General features: G+C 37.8%; 2 protein-coding genes across 2 annotated transcripts; both read left to right on the top strand.

The window, feature by feature from the left end:
* Positions 1–11,108: 11,108 nt before the first annotated feature.
* MnM (myomesin and myosin binding protein) lies at positions 11,109–15,478 on the top strand. The gene is made up of 3 exons (XM_076134952.1): positions 11,109–11,261; positions 11,579–13,060; positions 13,851–15,478. Exons 1-3 carry the CDS (start codon positions 11,192–11,194, stop codon positions 15,476–15,478), a joined length of 3,180 nt encoding a protein of 1,059 aa, XP_075991067.1. The 5' UTR covers positions 11,109–11,191.
* A 216-nt stretch (positions 15,479–15,694) lies between these two features.
* LOC142986444 (cytosol aminopeptidase-like) lies at positions 15,695–17,423 on the top strand. Its single transcript, XM_076134954.1, has one exon. It carries the CDS (start codon positions 15,695–15,697, stop codon positions 17,303–17,305), a length of 1,611 nt encoding a protein of 536 aa, XP_075991069.1. The 3' UTR covers positions 17,306–17,423.
* Positions 17,424–17,798: the final 375 nt, after the last annotated feature.

Here is a 17,798-nt window from a genome sequence, read left to right as displayed (position 1 = left end):
AGTAAATTTGGACTTCGGTAGATGCCTAATAATAAATATCATCTATGAATAAGAATGTATTAATACTTTAATTATATTGTCAGGCGTCAATATCTGAATAAACGTATTGGGAGATAATAGAAGGGAGAGGTGTGTCACTTGGCTTTCGTTTTCTTTTCCCGACAAAAACTAGGTGAAAATAAACGTTCGTCTTTTACATTATGTCAACTTTAATATCAACGTTTAGTCCCCTTAGCTTTTATTACCATTATAGTTATAGCCGAAAAATATAATTACATGTCAAGGAGGAGAATTTCAGTTGAAGAAATGCGATACTACTGCTGGATTTGCCGTGATGATCTACGAATGTCTATCTAAACGAATAACCATTCTAGGTAAACAGGCTCAGGGCTTGGGAGCTTACAGTCGCAAGACAATTGAGGTTATGGGTGTCGGGAATCCAAAACATTAAGTTTTCGTCACTGAACGTTTGTGAACTCTGAACCAGATGCAAATCTAGGAAAATCCCAGACTTACCGGCCGTCTAGCAACCCTAATCCGGAAGCATAATATCTAAACGCCTATTTGTCTTACTAGTCTATATAGTCTTATGCATTTGACTAGCGAAACTTTTAACTAACATACAAATATCTTGTACGAATTGCAGCCTTGGATTTCCTGTGAAACAACCGGCTGTGGACCACATAAATATTTGGTTTGTGGGATGAAAAGGTAATAGTAATGACCACCTAAAAAGAACTAAACACGTTTTGTATATTATTGTATTTCCTCCCTTTATCCTAACTATATTTTATTTTGTTAATCAATTGAGCGAACGAAAATGGCCATTGTTAGTACCGACAGGGTGAATATGTAGTAAAGGAGGAAACAGTTTCCCTGTAAAGGGACACATAAACAGCATAAAAAATAATATATCAGCTGGCTTATGTAAAAAATATCGACATTATTTTCAAATTTACATTTAGCAATAACAGCTGCATCTATTGTGGTGAAGTACGTCATTGTTTGTGGAAACTTTTGCACCGTGGAAATAACGAGACTACAGAAAGAGGAATAAAAATAAACACGTGATGTAAATAATCTAATGTTACATGTGGAATCTTCACACTATTACATTCACATTACAAACACAGCACACAAATGCAGAAAATTGGCAAATGAGATTGTTAAAACTCCGAAGCTTTTAGATTTAAAAACAAAACAGATGAGATTATTCCTAATTATTTTTATGATAAACCTACCCTACCCTACCCTTATTTGTGAAAAATAATATCAATCGGCAGTTGAATATTATTGGTATAAAAATTTACGATATTATTTCACATTGGAGAACACCATCATACAATCTTAATCTGTACTCGTATTTGCCACACCCTTCAGTCCGAATATCTAAACGATTCCTTTCTCGCAGTGATAAATGTTTTTATAATGAGCTCTTAGATATTGGTTGATTCTAAATCTTCGGATCTTAAGTGTTGGGATAATTATTTTATCAAGTAAATCTTTGCTTCAATAGTGTAAAATCTGAGCGCAGCACACCTTGAGGTTGGACTGATGATGCGTAAGGTCGTGGTAGTCGGGCAAGAAATACAATATGTCGATGAGTACATATACTTGTAAATATTAGTGTCCTTCGAAAACAGGCAGGACAAGGAGATCGATCGTCAGGTCGAAAACACATGGAAGAGCTACTAGTCCATGAAGACGTTACTCAAGGGCGACACCGATGGTACATAAACGTAGACTCATCGACATGTGTATCTTGCCTGCCCCAACTTACGGTGCTCAAACCTGGTCTCTGACCGATACTTAGAAGTCTAAACTCAAGGTTTGCCAAAGAGCGGAGCGTATTAGGCCTACAACTCGCAGACCGCATACGTATTACCGTAATATGCTCAAAAACAGCAGTCGCGGATGTTGGCAATAAAGCTGCAAATCTGAAGTGGGATTGGGCAGGCCATGTTGTTCTGATGCATCCAGATAGGTGGGCAAGTATCGTCACACAATGGATGCCTGAAGGTCGACGACGATGTCGAAGCAATCGAGAAAACGTTGGCGTGACGATTTAAACACTTGTCTGGACGGGTGGCAGGAAATGGCTGATGATAGAAACTGTTGGAGAAGTCTGGGGGAGACCTTTGCCAAACAATGGGACAGTATAGGTTTAAAAAAAAATAATATGAGTGAAAAAGACAATACATTATATAATACTCAATTATAACAATTATTTCTCACACAACTTTAATAGTAAGACATATAATGTTAAAGGAGTATTTTATTGTCTGACTGTACAAGTGTATGCCATCAAAAACATTCTGTAAAAACCTCAAGTCTCGCCGTAAAAAGTGGTGAGATCTATATAATACCAAGTCGATTAATCTATTTAGTCTCTACTTAAAGGACCTTCTGTCTTAAGTTATTACGTATGTTATTATCATGCCATTTAAAAAAAAGTACCTTTAAAACAAATAGACCGACCTGGTCATCGCATGATTTGATTATTAGTATGTATCACACTACACAGCACGACGAGAAGTTAATGCTCCTGAAATTTTAATGGCGAATTTGTGTTTTCTTGCGATGACCAAGTCGATCTATTTGTTTTAAAGGTTTTTTTTTTAAAATTGGCATGATAATAACATACGTAATAACTTAAGACAGAAGGTCCTTTAAGTAGAGACTAAATAGATTAATCGACTTGGTATTATATAGATCTCACCACTTTTTACGGCGAGACTTGAGGTTTTTACAGAATGTTTTTGATGGCATCTCACTTCTTTTTGTAGAGCGAACATAAGTCCAATTTGTATGGAAAGACGTTTTTATTTTCATAATTCAACATATTTTCCTATGGGAATGTTGTTCAGTTTCATGAGCTAAACACCCTTACCCACCCTATACCCCCCTCCCGTTATGCCTTATATAGTAGGTACCTATTTATTTTATTTTCTACAGTAATCATAATTCATTAACTGCAAATGTAACCTTGTAATCTTATACATTTATATGGGATTACAAAGTTATTGTTGCAGTTGGTGTATTTAAAAAACTGGATCGAAATTGAAAAATATTTGATTTTTCCCATGATAAAGACACTAAACCCTATTTGTATTCTAAATTTTAAGCTTCTACGTCTGCTAGAAGTACCTTAGACTTTTGATGATCGGTGAGTCAGTGAGTCAGTGAATCAGTGAGTGACAAAATTCAAAATTTTAACAAGTTGTCATTCTTAAACTACTGGTTCAAATTGACTGAAATTTTAAATATACCGTATTTATACAATTACTGATTAGTTGCTGAAAATCCAGGCTTCTTGTTTTATCCACAACGAAATTATAGGGGTGTCAAAAATAGCCCGAATTGCTTCGAGAAAAGGATGTTATGTTACGGCCGTGCCGCTTTTTTTTTGCTCGACTTGCGGGGGCACTTCCGTGCCCCCAGATTAAGGTTTTCGGAGGAATACTTAATCTTATAATGATTTTACAGCACATTATTATCTTTACCGACACAACTTATACGTAGATGTTGTAATTTCGCAACTACACGTGCCAGCAACACTAATCAATCCATTGCGTTGTCTTCCTAACTGCTTCATTTACGCCGGTTATTCAATATTATACGATCGACAAATTTACTCTGCACACGTGCGGAGGTCAACAGATTCAATTTCGGATGGAATTGTATCCATAATGACTATGTAATTGCTTGGAAATTCGATTAATATTCGGTGTGATGGACACCAGAGGCATGACAAACTTGTAGTAGGTAAGGGTAGAGTAAAAGCTATCGCACATATTAGGCGCCAAATAGCTTTGTGTCAGAATATAGCAGCAATCCGATGCAAGGATGGCGAAAAATAAAAACAAGAGGCACAGAAGAGAAGTGCAGGTGATAGAGTGGTAGACGCCGTCGCGTCGATATTCCTGTCCATCAGCCGAACTACATATTCAGACACATAAAATTATTTGGCGCGTACTATACACGAACAGCTGTGCCAGTGGACTGACAATTCTCAAGATTTCATTGTTACGAGATTAAAATTAGAGATTTTAAATATTATTGCACCATGTTAAATCATAGCACTGTTACCCCGATAAATCACGCTCGTAGAACATTTGTACATAGTTCAAAGGTTTATACGATTTTATAATTTTGTTTACACTATACTATGCTGAAATATGTCGTCCTACCCTTGCGTATTGGCGCGAATGTGAATGGTGGGATTTAGTATTGCGCAATCTTTTTATATTTTTTTATAGCTGGAGACAAATCTTGTTCTGACATCTTGCTCTCAAAATAACAGCGCAGATACAATACCGAGTAATACCGAGGCTCGAAGAAACGAATGAAAAATAATGTTATGATTGTGTAGAGTTCAAAGATCTACACGAAATTATTCCACGACAAACTTAATATTGCAAAAAATTTAGTCCGAGTGTCTTAATTGCTCCGATTTATTTGTTAAATTTGGTGTGATGGCGTAATGAGAAAAGTAAGAAACTTAAATCTTCTCTATCTTAAATTTTTAGTTACACCTTGTTTTCATTAAAATTAGAACTCATGAAACTACTTTGGAAATAGGTATCCTTTTTCAATACGATTACAATGCTCATGATTTTTTTCAATCATAAGCGACTTACGCCCATGTTCATAAGAAAGAAGAAAAACTCTTACTTTTTTTATATAGGTATAGTTAAAATTAATTCTTTGTTGTACCTACAATTTACGTTTTAGGGGATGAAATAGAGGTTGACATTTGTATGGGGCACTGAATTTCTTTGTAAAATTTATGATAATGTCTTAATTTTATGTAATCAGCTGGAATATCTAGTTAAAAAGACTTCACAAATGCAGGCAGGCTGCATGGTCTACATGTATTTAGAAGATTAAATATGCGCGTGAATATAAATAGCTACGCTCATGCTCTGGCCTCCAGGAATTCGAACGATCTTAACAGGGCAATACACAAACATAAGATAGCTTGCAAATCCTTCAGCAGACATCACAAAAACAAGCTATTTAGTTTCTATTCGACTTTAAAAAACAGTATGCACTTTATGTATTGTTTGACGTTAACATTCAATTTATGGTTGCAAGTATGTAGTAAGTACTTTTTACTCAGATGCACATTAATATCAGTAATTCGGCATTAATGGATGTTTGCTGCTGAACTTGAGTATTTTGCCAATATAATTGCGTGGGTTTGAGGATTTTACTGGCGCCTTTGAACATTTCGTAGCAATTAAATCTTCATAAAAGAGCAAAAACATTTTGTGAAGGAATTCGGAGCGAATACCGTCGATGTATTTAAAGATTGTTCATTTATAAACAGAATCATCGATACGGTGCCCTACTGTTTGCACTTTTCACACAACGCTGCTAATCACGAGGTCCAAATTTCATAAATGTGTCATATTTAGCAGTCTTATGTAATAACGTGGGTGGTTAAAATCGACTGCAGTAGTTATGCCCTCAGACATACTTCTAAGTTCAAGCATTGAAAAGACTTGCAATTTATGTCGAATACATGGCTACCTACTTTGGACTTGAGGTGGCTGAGGAATCGCGTTACAGGAAATATCCCTTACATCGCTTGTAACAACATAACAAACAGGATTTTCCGAAAGAACAACAGAAAATAACGAAGTATAACTATTGATTACAAAAGTAGAGCGCTAACACACAATGGCTTTGCGAATAGCGTGGTTTAAACTAGAGTGGCGCTTGTTTTAATACAAATGCTCGCACGCCTCGCACCGACTCATATCGGCTTTGTTCAACTTAGTTGAGTGCTGGAACTCTGAACGGGGAATATTAATAACTAGCAGCCGACCGCGACTTTGTTCGTATGAACTTTAGTTTTCAGCTCCACTCGTTTTAGTCAAAACGATGTAAACCTATACATAACATCACGTAACTCAATAACTGGACTATTTAACGCTAATAACGCTAAAGACCTTTTTTGTATTTTAATTCGAACCCGTAATTCCTGAGATTAGAGTTGAACTCTATTCTCAGGAATAACTGGTTCGAAAAAGACGCAAAAAAGCTCTTCAGCTTTATATTATCTGTAAAGATTTTGTTGCGCATTTCTGTAAACATTATCACTACTGTATAAATCATTTAGCTGCGACTGCAACATTAAAGTTAGTAACGCATTTGAGTTTTAGTCACAGTCACCTAATTAGTATGATATTCGAAATCTATTCGCAACCAACTGACGCACTGACGATGTCAACATCTTACTGAGCTGAATTATAACTCATCACATTTAACTGCCTTCAACGACACTTTGTGATCCCGCCAGTATTTATTATCAAGTCATACAGAGGTATTATTTATTAAATCATCCATAATAACTGCTAAAACTATGTCTTAGAGCAATAAAAAAATCAACAACAATATGAAAATAAGAATAAATCGTATAACTCGATAATTGTTTTACACTGTAACGAACAAAATAAACATATTATGATATTAAATGGTGTAAAAATACAAATAGTAATTGTAGAGTAAAGTCAGGGCCAGTTTCATAGTTTAGGATTTAGTGTCAGATCTACTAAATAAAGAGAAAGCAGATGTATGAAAACTACTATTAAAATTTCATCCAATAAACTGTCTCATAGTAAAGTTACATAGAGGTGTTAAAAATGAGAATAAGTGAAAATTTTGAAATGAAAGCCTTAAACTAACTGCAGACCGCGTTCGCGAACATAATAATATTAGGCACCACATAAAAAAATTACTTTATTGAATTAGTAATTTCTCAAAAAGAGAAGTGCCAGTGTTCACTGCTTTTGGATAAGTGCTGGAGTACCTATCCGATAGATGTAAAGACAAGTGTATGAAAAATCTGTAAAAAGATTTGATAAGCTTTACTCATTTAAAAATTGTGAAATCGGAGCTTGGCGTTGTAATTATTTCGCAGCATCAACAACATTATCAACAGTAAGTTGAACTAATTTAAATTTATTGCGGAAAACTAAACTAATGAATTCATTCACGTTAGTAGGTAGGTATTTAGTTTTGGAGCATAACGTCAGACAAAAAATATCCTCAGACACATTTTATTTGGTTCGCTTCGGTTTGCTTGAAAACTTATATTAGTGACAAAAATATTTTTCAAGAAACCCCTCTTCAGAAAGTAAACCGGCACATCTTTATTTAATCTGTGCTAGCACTAACCGCAGTTGAACTCTCCGCTAATTCATATTGTGTAATACTTGTTTAAAAATAGCGACGGCGAAAATGTTAAATGTAACATCTAAAATTGCCACAAACAACTATCTTCGCCTTGCGCAAAGGAGCGGCCTGTGGCATGGCCGTACTCCGGCCAGAATTACCGCACTAGTTCTACGTGAGATGAAAATACCGGGATTAACCTCAATTTGGATCTTTTAGATACAGACTGCATTTTTGTAAGATTTACATCGAATTTCTCGATTTGTATGGATTTAGGAACCAAATCGTTGGGATTTGGCCCCATTTGGTTTGCATATTTTGAATTTTCGCTGGATGCATTTCAGAATGTTGAGTCAAAACTTGCCGGTGATCTGGAAAGTAAATAAGCCTAGCCTATAAGCTGCCTAGCAGGGGACAATCAAACAGACTGAAAAGAGAGATTGTTTATAAAAAAAATACATTTGAAATTCTAGGAAGAGTAAACTCTACTGAATATTATTATCTATATAAATAAAAGAGCATTTCTCAAAATATTTGACCATACTCTCAAAAATAGTCTAAAAATAAAATTCATATATATTGGACATATTACGCTAAATATAGGTAGCTTAAACTATTCAAATTCTGAATTTGTGATTGATTTTCTGTTTTAGAGATGTTTTATACAAAAAAACTGTAAAATATTAGTTACGGGTAAAATAAAAGTTCTTTTTTTTTTGTTACTTGGAAATCAGTGTAGAATCATAAAAACTCACTCAAATTGTTTTATGTTTTTATATTTTTCTATGTAGATTATAACATTATAACATGTTGAGAAAAGAAAAATTGTGAATAATGTAATACAATATTTTTTATTGGCACAACATCTGCTTTTTTGTTACCATTAACACTTTCTACTCACATAGTTTTGTTTTTCTATTAAACTGAAAAGGAAGAATGCTATATTTCTTATTTATTATAAAGTATCTGTCATAAAGTTAATTTTAAACCATTACTTATTGTCTTTAAATTTAAAATAATAACAATATTTAACATAATTATCAGCTTTATTTAGGGACAGTAACAAAAATAGAAGCTTCGGTAACAAAATTGGAAATGTTAGGCTTAGCATACACATACTTGACATTATCATAAAATGGAAATAAAAAGTAGTAAAAATCAATACAAAATTTAAAAAAAATTTACGAAATTTTTAAACATTCCAAAAATAAAAGATTCATCAAATGAACTAAAGGAAACAAATAAAAACTTGTGCCTTCTTATTTATCACCTTATTTTTAACAATACATTACAATCAATTAAAAATCCATTCGAAAAATAAAGTAGGTTGGTACTTTAGTGCTACGGTCAGCCGATTCTACCCAGCAACCGTTTTTATTTTGTAATATTTATATAGATATATATATTACATATTAGAACAATACATTTATTGTAGTAGTATGTAATCGGCATTATAAAGTTTGGTGCTCGTTTGAAAATGATGCCCTATTCATATTAGATCCTATGTAACAATTTTCAAATTAAGCAATATCAACGTAACTTTAGAAAGAGAAAGCAATATTATGCTATAGGAGTTAAAAAATATAAACCTACAACAAAATTTTTATGAGATGTGTACTTGGCTTTATAAAATCCTTTTTTGTTACCCCGCGTTCCGATTATACGTTACCACGCGAAAGTAACAAACACAGAAGTAACGAAATGAAGGTTTTAGATATTCAAAAAATAAAATTTCCGTTAAATTCTAACAGTTGAAACAAGTATTTTGCATCAAAGTGTAGTGCATAAAACTAACTGTTAACCAATTTTAACAAAATATTAAATCACTATGAACTTACCTTGACACAACGTAACAAATCCTGGAAAGAATTTGTGGCGGTGCAGTGTGAAGTGTCTGGTCGCGGTTGTTGTTGACTCCAAAATGTAATTTCAACAATATCGCGAAGTTAAATGTCGTCTAAAGTGGTGCCACGAGTAAAAACACTTAATAATTTAACACCTTTTGAAAAAAGTCGATACGATAATCGGTAACAAAATCTGAATTTTGTTTCGGAACTTTTTATGGGACAATATTAGTTTTGAAATAAAATAAACAAGTATAGCATGTTTTACAATAAACTCAATATTACATGAATTTTAATACATTAATCAGTGTTTTAGGATTAAAATATATATCTAGGTTCTTAGAATTTTATGAAATTATATGAATTCGAAATCACTGCGGTCACCATGGGACAAACTGTTTTCCATACTACGAGAATTTTGATATTTTAGATTATTACATTTTAAAATTAACTAATCAATTTGAACGCTATTTTGATATTTTGTCTGATAATTTAATAATATTGACGAAGTAATGACAATCGAATATATTAGTTGTAATATCATATTAAAAAAATAATCAAAAACAAAAACATGGGACATTGTCATAGTGGATGTGGTCAAAAAAATTGAGAATTGCTTAAAAACTAATTACCAAAATGTATGTACGCGCATTACTTTTCGAATTGAATAATTCTTTTTTAACATGTGGGGGTGATGGGATGAAAATTTCCACGATAATGGAATCAACGGGAAAAAATTGTACTATACCTGGACGAAGTCGGGCCAGTCCGCTGGTATCAAATATAATTATAAGGATTAAGACGTTCATCGATCAGTTTGAGAGTGTAAATCTTAAAATATATGTCATCCAGAGTCATTAGTCAGTGCCTTTAATTACCTATTTTAAATAGCTAACATAAGAGATTTAGAGCTTTTCACCATCGCAATTATAATCTGATACACCGCTATCAGCCCCTACTCACCAAATGGAATGCTACTTACAGAATTAGAATGTGATTTCATCTTTACTTCGTTATTTGATCAGTACTTACTACCTACTCACTAAGATTCACCATATCATCAGTACGTTTGCATTCATTTTATACATTTTATACATATATTTTTTAAAGACCAGTATCCGAAAATACCTTATTATTCAAATGTTTTCAGGTGGTAAATATCTAAGCTACGTAAGAACGATGCGTAGGCGCGCTCAAAAACATTGTACCGATCTTTACCACAAGCTATTCGAGAACAGATAAAACAAATATTATGTTTTCTACTAAAACCACCCGGCAATGCAAAATGGCTGAATTTGTTGTCTGTATAATGTACAATTGTATATAAATAAAAACTAAACTAACATTTGTTAGTATTACAGAAAAAGAGATGTAATGCGACTGTTTCTCACTGTAGAACCGATTTATATAAAATTTTAAAGAGAGAACCTACTAGTTTGCAGTACAGAATCAGGGTTAAGTACTGCTAACCAGGAATACTAAACCAATTAACCATTTCAAACCATTAAATATTCAAGAGTGTATTCCTGTAATCCGTGAAATTCGATTCCTATATTTATACCACTTAGCTTTCCCCAGATCTCAGGAGGCGCCATCTATATTTTTCAGCTGTGAAATACATAGAGCACCGTCAGAGAAAATCTGACTCTTGCCAAGGAGTGTCGTACACTGTTTGTTTCTAGGTTACTCAACAGATGGAGTTACTGCGGCTATGGTCAATGACTTTGTGAAGACAACGTAGTGTTCATTTTTAATAACAGATGTCGTATTGACGTCAGCCCTAGAAATAGCTGTACACTACACTTCTGATTTATTGCTACAAATTATATCGTAAACCAAACAGAATGTAAATAGTTTTGTGTATCTCATTAAATATATTTTGCTTTGATAAGCGGCAAACGTTTGCGAAAAACATATTACATGCAATTAAGTATTAATATTGGCAATGCTTTTAAATGATTGAAATGTATGAACATGATCAGTGGATGCGCCAAAGGTCGTGGCCCATCGACGGTCGTTAATGAAAACCTATCGATCAAACAGATCAAGATCGCATCCGGGCGCGCGGCGGGTGCGCAGAGTTATTCCCAGAGCGCGGCGCGGCGCGGAGAGGGCGGGGGCGAGCGGCCACCGCGCTCAGTGTGTCGGCGCGAGCCGCCGCCGCCATGGGCAACCAGCACTCCGCCTCACACAACGTTCACAAGCCCAGTAAAAACGTGCGCTGGAAAACTGCAGGTAAACCACCCTGTCATTACCCGCCGCCACGAGCCCTCGGCCCGCTCGTCACGTGTGCACCTAGTGATACGAGGCTGTGCGATATTTCTATTTTTAAAAAGACTGCGCGCTGCGATTCCTAAAGCGTGGCACAACAAAACAAATCGTAAGACCGTCCGCGTTCATGTAACGATTATCACGCGTCTAATTTTGAAAGGAGTTTTATGCCAAATGGCTTATACCGGCAGCACGGTTACCGAACAAAGGTTAACGCCCGAGCTGATATAAATTAATATAAAGAGGGTCCTAATTAACAAGGATTTCCCTGTATTTTCCAGGACGTCCCGCAGTGCCAGGAAAGCCGGATATCATTCCGATACTGTCAGATGAAGAACCGAACTCGATCACCCTACGCTGGACGGCTGCAACGCACGACGGAGGCGCCCCGCTACTTGGCTACCAGGTGGAGTGCAACCGGCTCGGCTCACCAGACTGGATCCGCACCGCGCCCCCGATCGTACTACGCCCCGAGCTAGTGCTCACCGGTCTCGACCCCCCTTATCGCTACCAGTTCCGAGTCGCGGCACTGAACGCCGTCGGACGATCCGAATACAGTGAGCTTTCAGATGTACTTACGGTCAGTTCGGACCGACTTCCCCATGAGGCTCCACTCTTTCTTCAACATTTAGAGGACCTTACTGCTCTTGAAAACGACAAAACTGAATTTCGAGTCGCTTTTTCTGGAATCCCTCCACCTACTATAGCGTGGTTCAAGGATGATTATGAAATTTTCAGCAGCAGAAGGACAGCCATTACCACCAGTGATTCCACAAGTGTGCTTGTCTTCCATCAAACGCTACCGAGCGACGAAGGCGAAATAAAATGTACAGCGACAAATCGTAGTGGACATGCAGTCACAAAGGCCCGCCTGTCACTCGAAGCAGCACCAAAACTACGCTACCCGCGACAATACGAAGATGGTATATTGTACGAAATAAACGAAACTGTATTCCTTAAAACGACAATAGTCGGAAAACCGACGCCGACTATAGAATGGCGACACGACGGCCAACCCATAACAGTGGACGAGCGCGTGGAGATCTCCAACACCCCAAAGTTTTCAATGCTCAAAATACACTCGGCGCGAAGAAGCGACAGAGGTGAATACCAAATACACGCCAAAAACAGAATTGGTGAAGATACGGCTGCATTCCTAGTGACAATAACGGCACCACCAGACCCACCACAGCATGTGTCTGTCACGCGACAAGTAGACAAGTCTGTCACTTTAGACTGGGAACCGCCAGAAGACGATGGAGGTTGTCGAATCGGTAACTACGTGGTTGAGTACTATCGCAACGGTTGGAACGTCTGGCTTAAAGCGACCACAAGTCGAAAGACGAATGTGACGTTGTTCGACCTTATCGAAGGAAGCGAGTATCGTTTTCGTGTTAAAGCAGAGAGCCCATACGGGATGAGCGCACCGAGCGTGGAGTCGGCACCGGTAAGGATACCAGGGCGGCCGGTAGATATGGAATTCCTAGCGGTGGAGTCTAAGATTATTAACGAGGTGTTGACGCGCGAGGAAGGCAGCACGGACTCGCGGGTGTCACCAGCGCCTCGCCGAAAGCGAACACAGACGGCGCCGCCCGAGCCGCAGCCGCCTCAGCGGCAAGCACGGCGCTCGCCGGGCCGGGATCGCTCGCCGCCCCGGGAACGCTCGCCGGGCCGGGAGCGCTCGCTGGCCAGGGAACGCTCCGGTAGTAACGAGTTCATGTTGGTACTTTATCCCGACTCGCAGAAGCAAATGGACAAATCTGGTAAGCTAAATATTATTGTTACAAGTTATTAATCGATTTATCTATTGTGAAATCACGTGCAGCAGGTTGTTTTTTTGCAATGTGACGAGATTTATACCATAATATTGGTAGGATAAATTGCTTGCCTGAACCATAATTAATTAAATACACACAAAACTAAAAATGTATTAGTATCTTTCTCAAACTAAATAAATATTTGAATTGGGTTCACGCGGCTCTGCAACGACCCTTACGTGACACTTCTATCTGATGAAGCTTTAGTAATAGTTGAAATAGTCCTTCGCATTTTGGGGCAACAGATGTAATATCACTTGTAAAATATGTATATAAAATTATATAAACAAACAAACACAAATAAAATGAGAACGTTTGGGTAATAATTCGAGTTTTCATGGATCTATAAATAGCAGTCTGCCGCTATAAGTTGAACCGAACTGCTCGCGTTAACATAACTACTAGAAACAAACATAAACGTGAGCTGTTGACCACATCAGAGCTTCTGCGAAATTTACATACAACGGAACATTTGCGAAATCAAATCTATTTCTAGCTTTCACACGTCTGCACATCATTGTAATAAACTTTTGTATTGTACCAGTACAATCTTAGTCACTTTAATACTAAGAGCATCAAACAGTTTATTTTATATTATGACCAAAATCTCGAATGCCGCAGCCACTGCAATATGTGTCAGCATACACTAAGCGAATTTTGCATTTATTAAAAAACTGCATCATAACACTGAAATAGCAGACCAAGTAAGCCCTAATAATATAATTTTCAATTTCAGAAAAGAGGCAATCCATACAACTAGACCTGGACGCTCTTTCGCCACCACCGATCTCATTTTCTGCACCCGAGTTGAGTTCGCGCTGTGTGATGCCGTTCAAAGCGCTGCGCAACGCCGTCAGCTCATCACAGCTGCTGCATGAACGTGCTATGGCACGTTTCCGCAAAGCAGTCGCCATGAAGGAAGAACAAACCAAAAATAAAGACGAAAGATCCCCCAATCACAACAATGACATTCCGTATAATACTAGCTTTGATCATGACAACGTAACCGATGATCGAGAAGCCACTAAATCACCAGAGCTCTTAGTAGAATCAAAATTAAAAGCTCCCGAGATATTGATTAAAACAGATTCAATAGAGAATACTGAGTACAAATATAACTCCCGTCAAGCATCACAAGATTCCGAAACATCAGAACAAAAATGGCAACAAATGTCTTTTGACGAAGACTACACAGCCAGTACAATTTCTACTGACGAGGAATATTCAGACGACGGTAGCCTAAACGGTGATTTAGAAAGAGGAGGGCAATATTCCAACGATGAAGAGACTTACAATCCGAGAGATAAAATGGCTCGCCCCTCGCCCCTCAAAGAATCTGCAGAAGAAGTGGAAGAAGAAGAGGAACTATCCGAACGCGAGCCTTTGAAACCCTTGCCTTTACCTGACCCTAACTTTGTACCAAAGCCTATATTAAAACGTCGAGAATCCGATATGGTAGAAACTAAACAAACGCTTGTGGTTAGCAATTCAAAACCACACGAAAAACCTAAATCGTCTAAGTCATCCGAAAAGTCTAAAAAAGATGAAAAGCTCGCAATATTTAAAAAAATTACGAAAATGCCTGGCCAAAAATCTTTTCAATTTCCAAAATTTGTCAATAAAAAGGAACCCGCAAAATCACAAGAGGAAGCACCAACTGAAAACAAAACGATTAGCAAACCAGAAAAAATTCAAGACAAAGTGAGTGAAGAAGGCAGAACAGTTATAGACTATTACACTAATATAGTTAAAGAATATGGAGGTCAAAAAAAATCCAACACTCCTATGTATCTAAAAACGGAAGACTTAAAAGCAGTCGCTGAAAAGCAACAACTTGAAAAGAAACCTGATCACCAGGAAGAAAATAATATAACAAAGCAAAAGAAAACAGTAAATAAAACCAAAGCGAATAAAGTGACCCATCAAAAGGGGAAAACTAACAATGGCCTTGACAAATCAACCAAAGCGAAACAAATTGGTTCTGATAAAAAACAATTAGAGAAAAAATCTAAAACACCTAACCCAGCGCGCCCAAAAACGCCAGAATTACAAAACAAAACTCCGAAGAACGGCACTCAACATGTTGTTCTCCGAAAGGCTGAACGTGCTACTATAGTGATTCCTATAAACTATCAAGAACTTGAAGAAAAAGCAAAAATGAACGTGAGATCGGCTATTGACTACACCGTTGATGTTTGCCTATTATTGCTAGCTTTTTGGGTATACTTTTTCAAAGACGAAAGACTTGCCATTCCCTTCCTGATACTGATCATATACCGACAGTTACAAGAAACACTTCTGCAAAATATTCCCGAATGGTTTACACGTCATACACCCAGTTGGCTCAAGAAGAAAACTTCTTGACCTCATCAAAAGACAAGTTGTGCGATAATCTGATTGAATTGTGGGCAATATATGCTGTGTGATATTGTGAACTTACTTGTTTTAATAATATAAACTTACACATAATTCATATTAAAAAGTAAATTGTCTAAATCGAGTAGGCGACGACCCCCAAATCCACTTTTCTTGGGAAATAGTAAATTTCTATTGACACATTTTTTTCGTCACAAAATTAACATGTTACATTCACGGTACAGTCTAACATCAGTTCCAAGATGTGTACGATACGTTTCTCAGTTCCGGATACCTATGTCAGACTGTATCCCGTTTATACCGCAACGTAAAGTGTTGGACCCTAAGAAATGCCTTCGCAGGGACAAAGGGCTGGTTCTAGGCATATATCTCAATGAAACTGTGATGGGTGAGCCGGCTATGCTTACCACCTCTGCAAAAAAATATAATGAACAAGTAAAAGGGAAGTTATGGAGTTCCCTACAACTCGCTCCGATACCTAAACTGGGAGAAACGAGGGTATTTTACGACCTAGATCCTGTATACGCTTTTGTCGCAGTCGCTGGACTCGGGAGTGAGTGCTTAAGATACAACCCACTCGAACAACTGGACGAGACTAAAGAAGCAATAAGAATAGCCGCAGGTGTCGGTACAAAAGCGCTTAAACCTTTGAATCCCAAACATATACATGTGGAGTCATTCGGCAACGCTGAAGCCGCCGCGGAGGGCGCCAGTCTAGCTCTCTGGGGATTCACTGAATACAGGAGCGTCAGCGAGCATAGAGCCATACCTAAACCACTTTTACACCTGTACGACGATTGTGATGCCCAGGGATGGCAAATAGGATCATTAAAGGCGGAAGCCCAAAATTTAGCCAGATTTTTACAGGAAATGCCAGCTAATATACTTAATCCTACAACATTCGCCAAAATAGCCGTGGACCTTCTATGCGAGCTAGACATAAATGTTGAAGTGAAAACTAAAGGCTGGGCTGCTTCCCACGGCATGGGTGGATTCGTAAGTGTGGGCAAATCTTCCGTGCAGCCACCGCTATACGTGGAGATCAGTTACTACGGTGCAGACGAGTGCACGCGACCCATAGTCATAATCGGTAAAGGCGTCACGTTTGACAGCGGAAGCATACATCTGAAAGATCTTGATGATCTAAGGTATATGAAAGGCGACATGGCCGGCGCAGCTTGCGTGGTAGCTATAACTAGAGCAGCGGCTCGGCTCAAACTTCCTGTCAATATCAGAGGTATTTTACCATTGTGTGAATTGATGCCTAATGGAAACAGCCCTAAATTTGGGGATATCATACGAAATGCAAATAACAAAACGATAAAGTTGAGGTTGCCGTCACGCGAAGGAAGACTTCTAATCGCAGACAGTTTAGTTTACGCACGAAACTATTGGCCCAAGTTCATCATTGATATAGGCACTATGTCCAAGGAATTAATCAATTTCTTAGGAGGAGCGGCGTGCGCTTGCTATACAAATTCAGAAGAATTATATCGATATCTAGAAGTAGCGAGCAGCGAAACTGGAGATAGAATCTGGCGGATGCCTTTGTGGAGATTTTACGAGGACCGCGTGATGGACTGTAGGTGTGCGGATATCGCCAACACGGGCCGGAACTTCCACGGAGACTCTCCGAACTGTGCGGCTTTCCTGAAGCAATTCGTGCAGGACAGCACATGGATACATCTCGACACTTATAATGTCGGCTACACTAAAGGCTCCGACTTCCCATACCTCAACCGCGGCATGACCGGGAGACCTACTCGCACAGTGATCGAATTGTTTCATCAAATGATAGCCGATTCCAAATTATAATACTAATGTTTTACATTTACTCTGTGTTAGATAAAAAAATGTTGTCAAACTGTCGTGCGTAATCTATACTTTATCGATTTTTAATTATATTTGGAAAATAATAAACCTTTTAACATTAGATAGTTTTATTAAATCTTAACAATTCATTTGAAAACAACAAAATAAAATTCAATTGAATATAAGTGATTCATCAGTAAACACAAACATAAACTGGCTCCATACTTATCTATAACATTGAACGCTATGCATTTATCGATTACATTGAGACAGAGCATGTTTGCGGGCACACTCCATGAGGTCCTTGACGAGGTGGTCGCAGTGGAGCGTGTCTAGTGCGTGACAGGTGTAACAGCGCAGCAGCGCTTTTCGCTGCGGCTCGCACAACTCCACCGGCTCGCCAAGCTGTTGGGTGAAGGCGTCGAGCAAGCTCTGCAGCGTCTCCAAGCTCGTGCCCATGTCACTGTAGTGCTCCCTCAACAACGCACTCACTTCG

Source organism: Anticarsia gemmatalis, chromosome Z, assembly GCF_050436995.1.
Source record: "Anticarsia gemmatalis isolate Benzon Research Colony breed Stoneville strain chromosome Z, ilAntGemm2 primary, whole genome shotgun sequence".
Lineage (NCBI taxonomy): Eukaryota > Metazoa > Arthropoda > Insecta > Lepidoptera > Erebidae > Anticarsia > Anticarsia gemmatalis.
The sequence above is the reverse complement of the archived record's forward strand: the minus strand, read 5'-3'. Positions and strand labels throughout refer to the sequence as shown.

Bases quoted from the DNA above. Each gene is read 5' to 3' on its own strand.
- LOC142986444 (XM_076134954.1), top strand. From the start codon at position 15,695: ATGTTACATTCACGGTACAGTCTAACATCAGTTCCAAGATGTGTACGA.
- MnM (XM_076134952.1), top strand. From the start codon at position 11,192: ATGGGCAACCAGCACTCCGCCTCACACAACGTTCACAAGCCCAGTAAA. The intron at 11,262-11,578 runs GTAAACCACCCT...TGTATTTTCCAG, and splicing joins CGTGCGCTGGAAAACTGCAG to GACGTCCCGCAGTGCCAGGA. The intron at 13,061-13,850 runs GTAAGCTAAATA...TTTCAATTTCAG, and splicing joins GAAGCAAATGGACAAATCTG to AAAAGAGGCAATCCATACAA.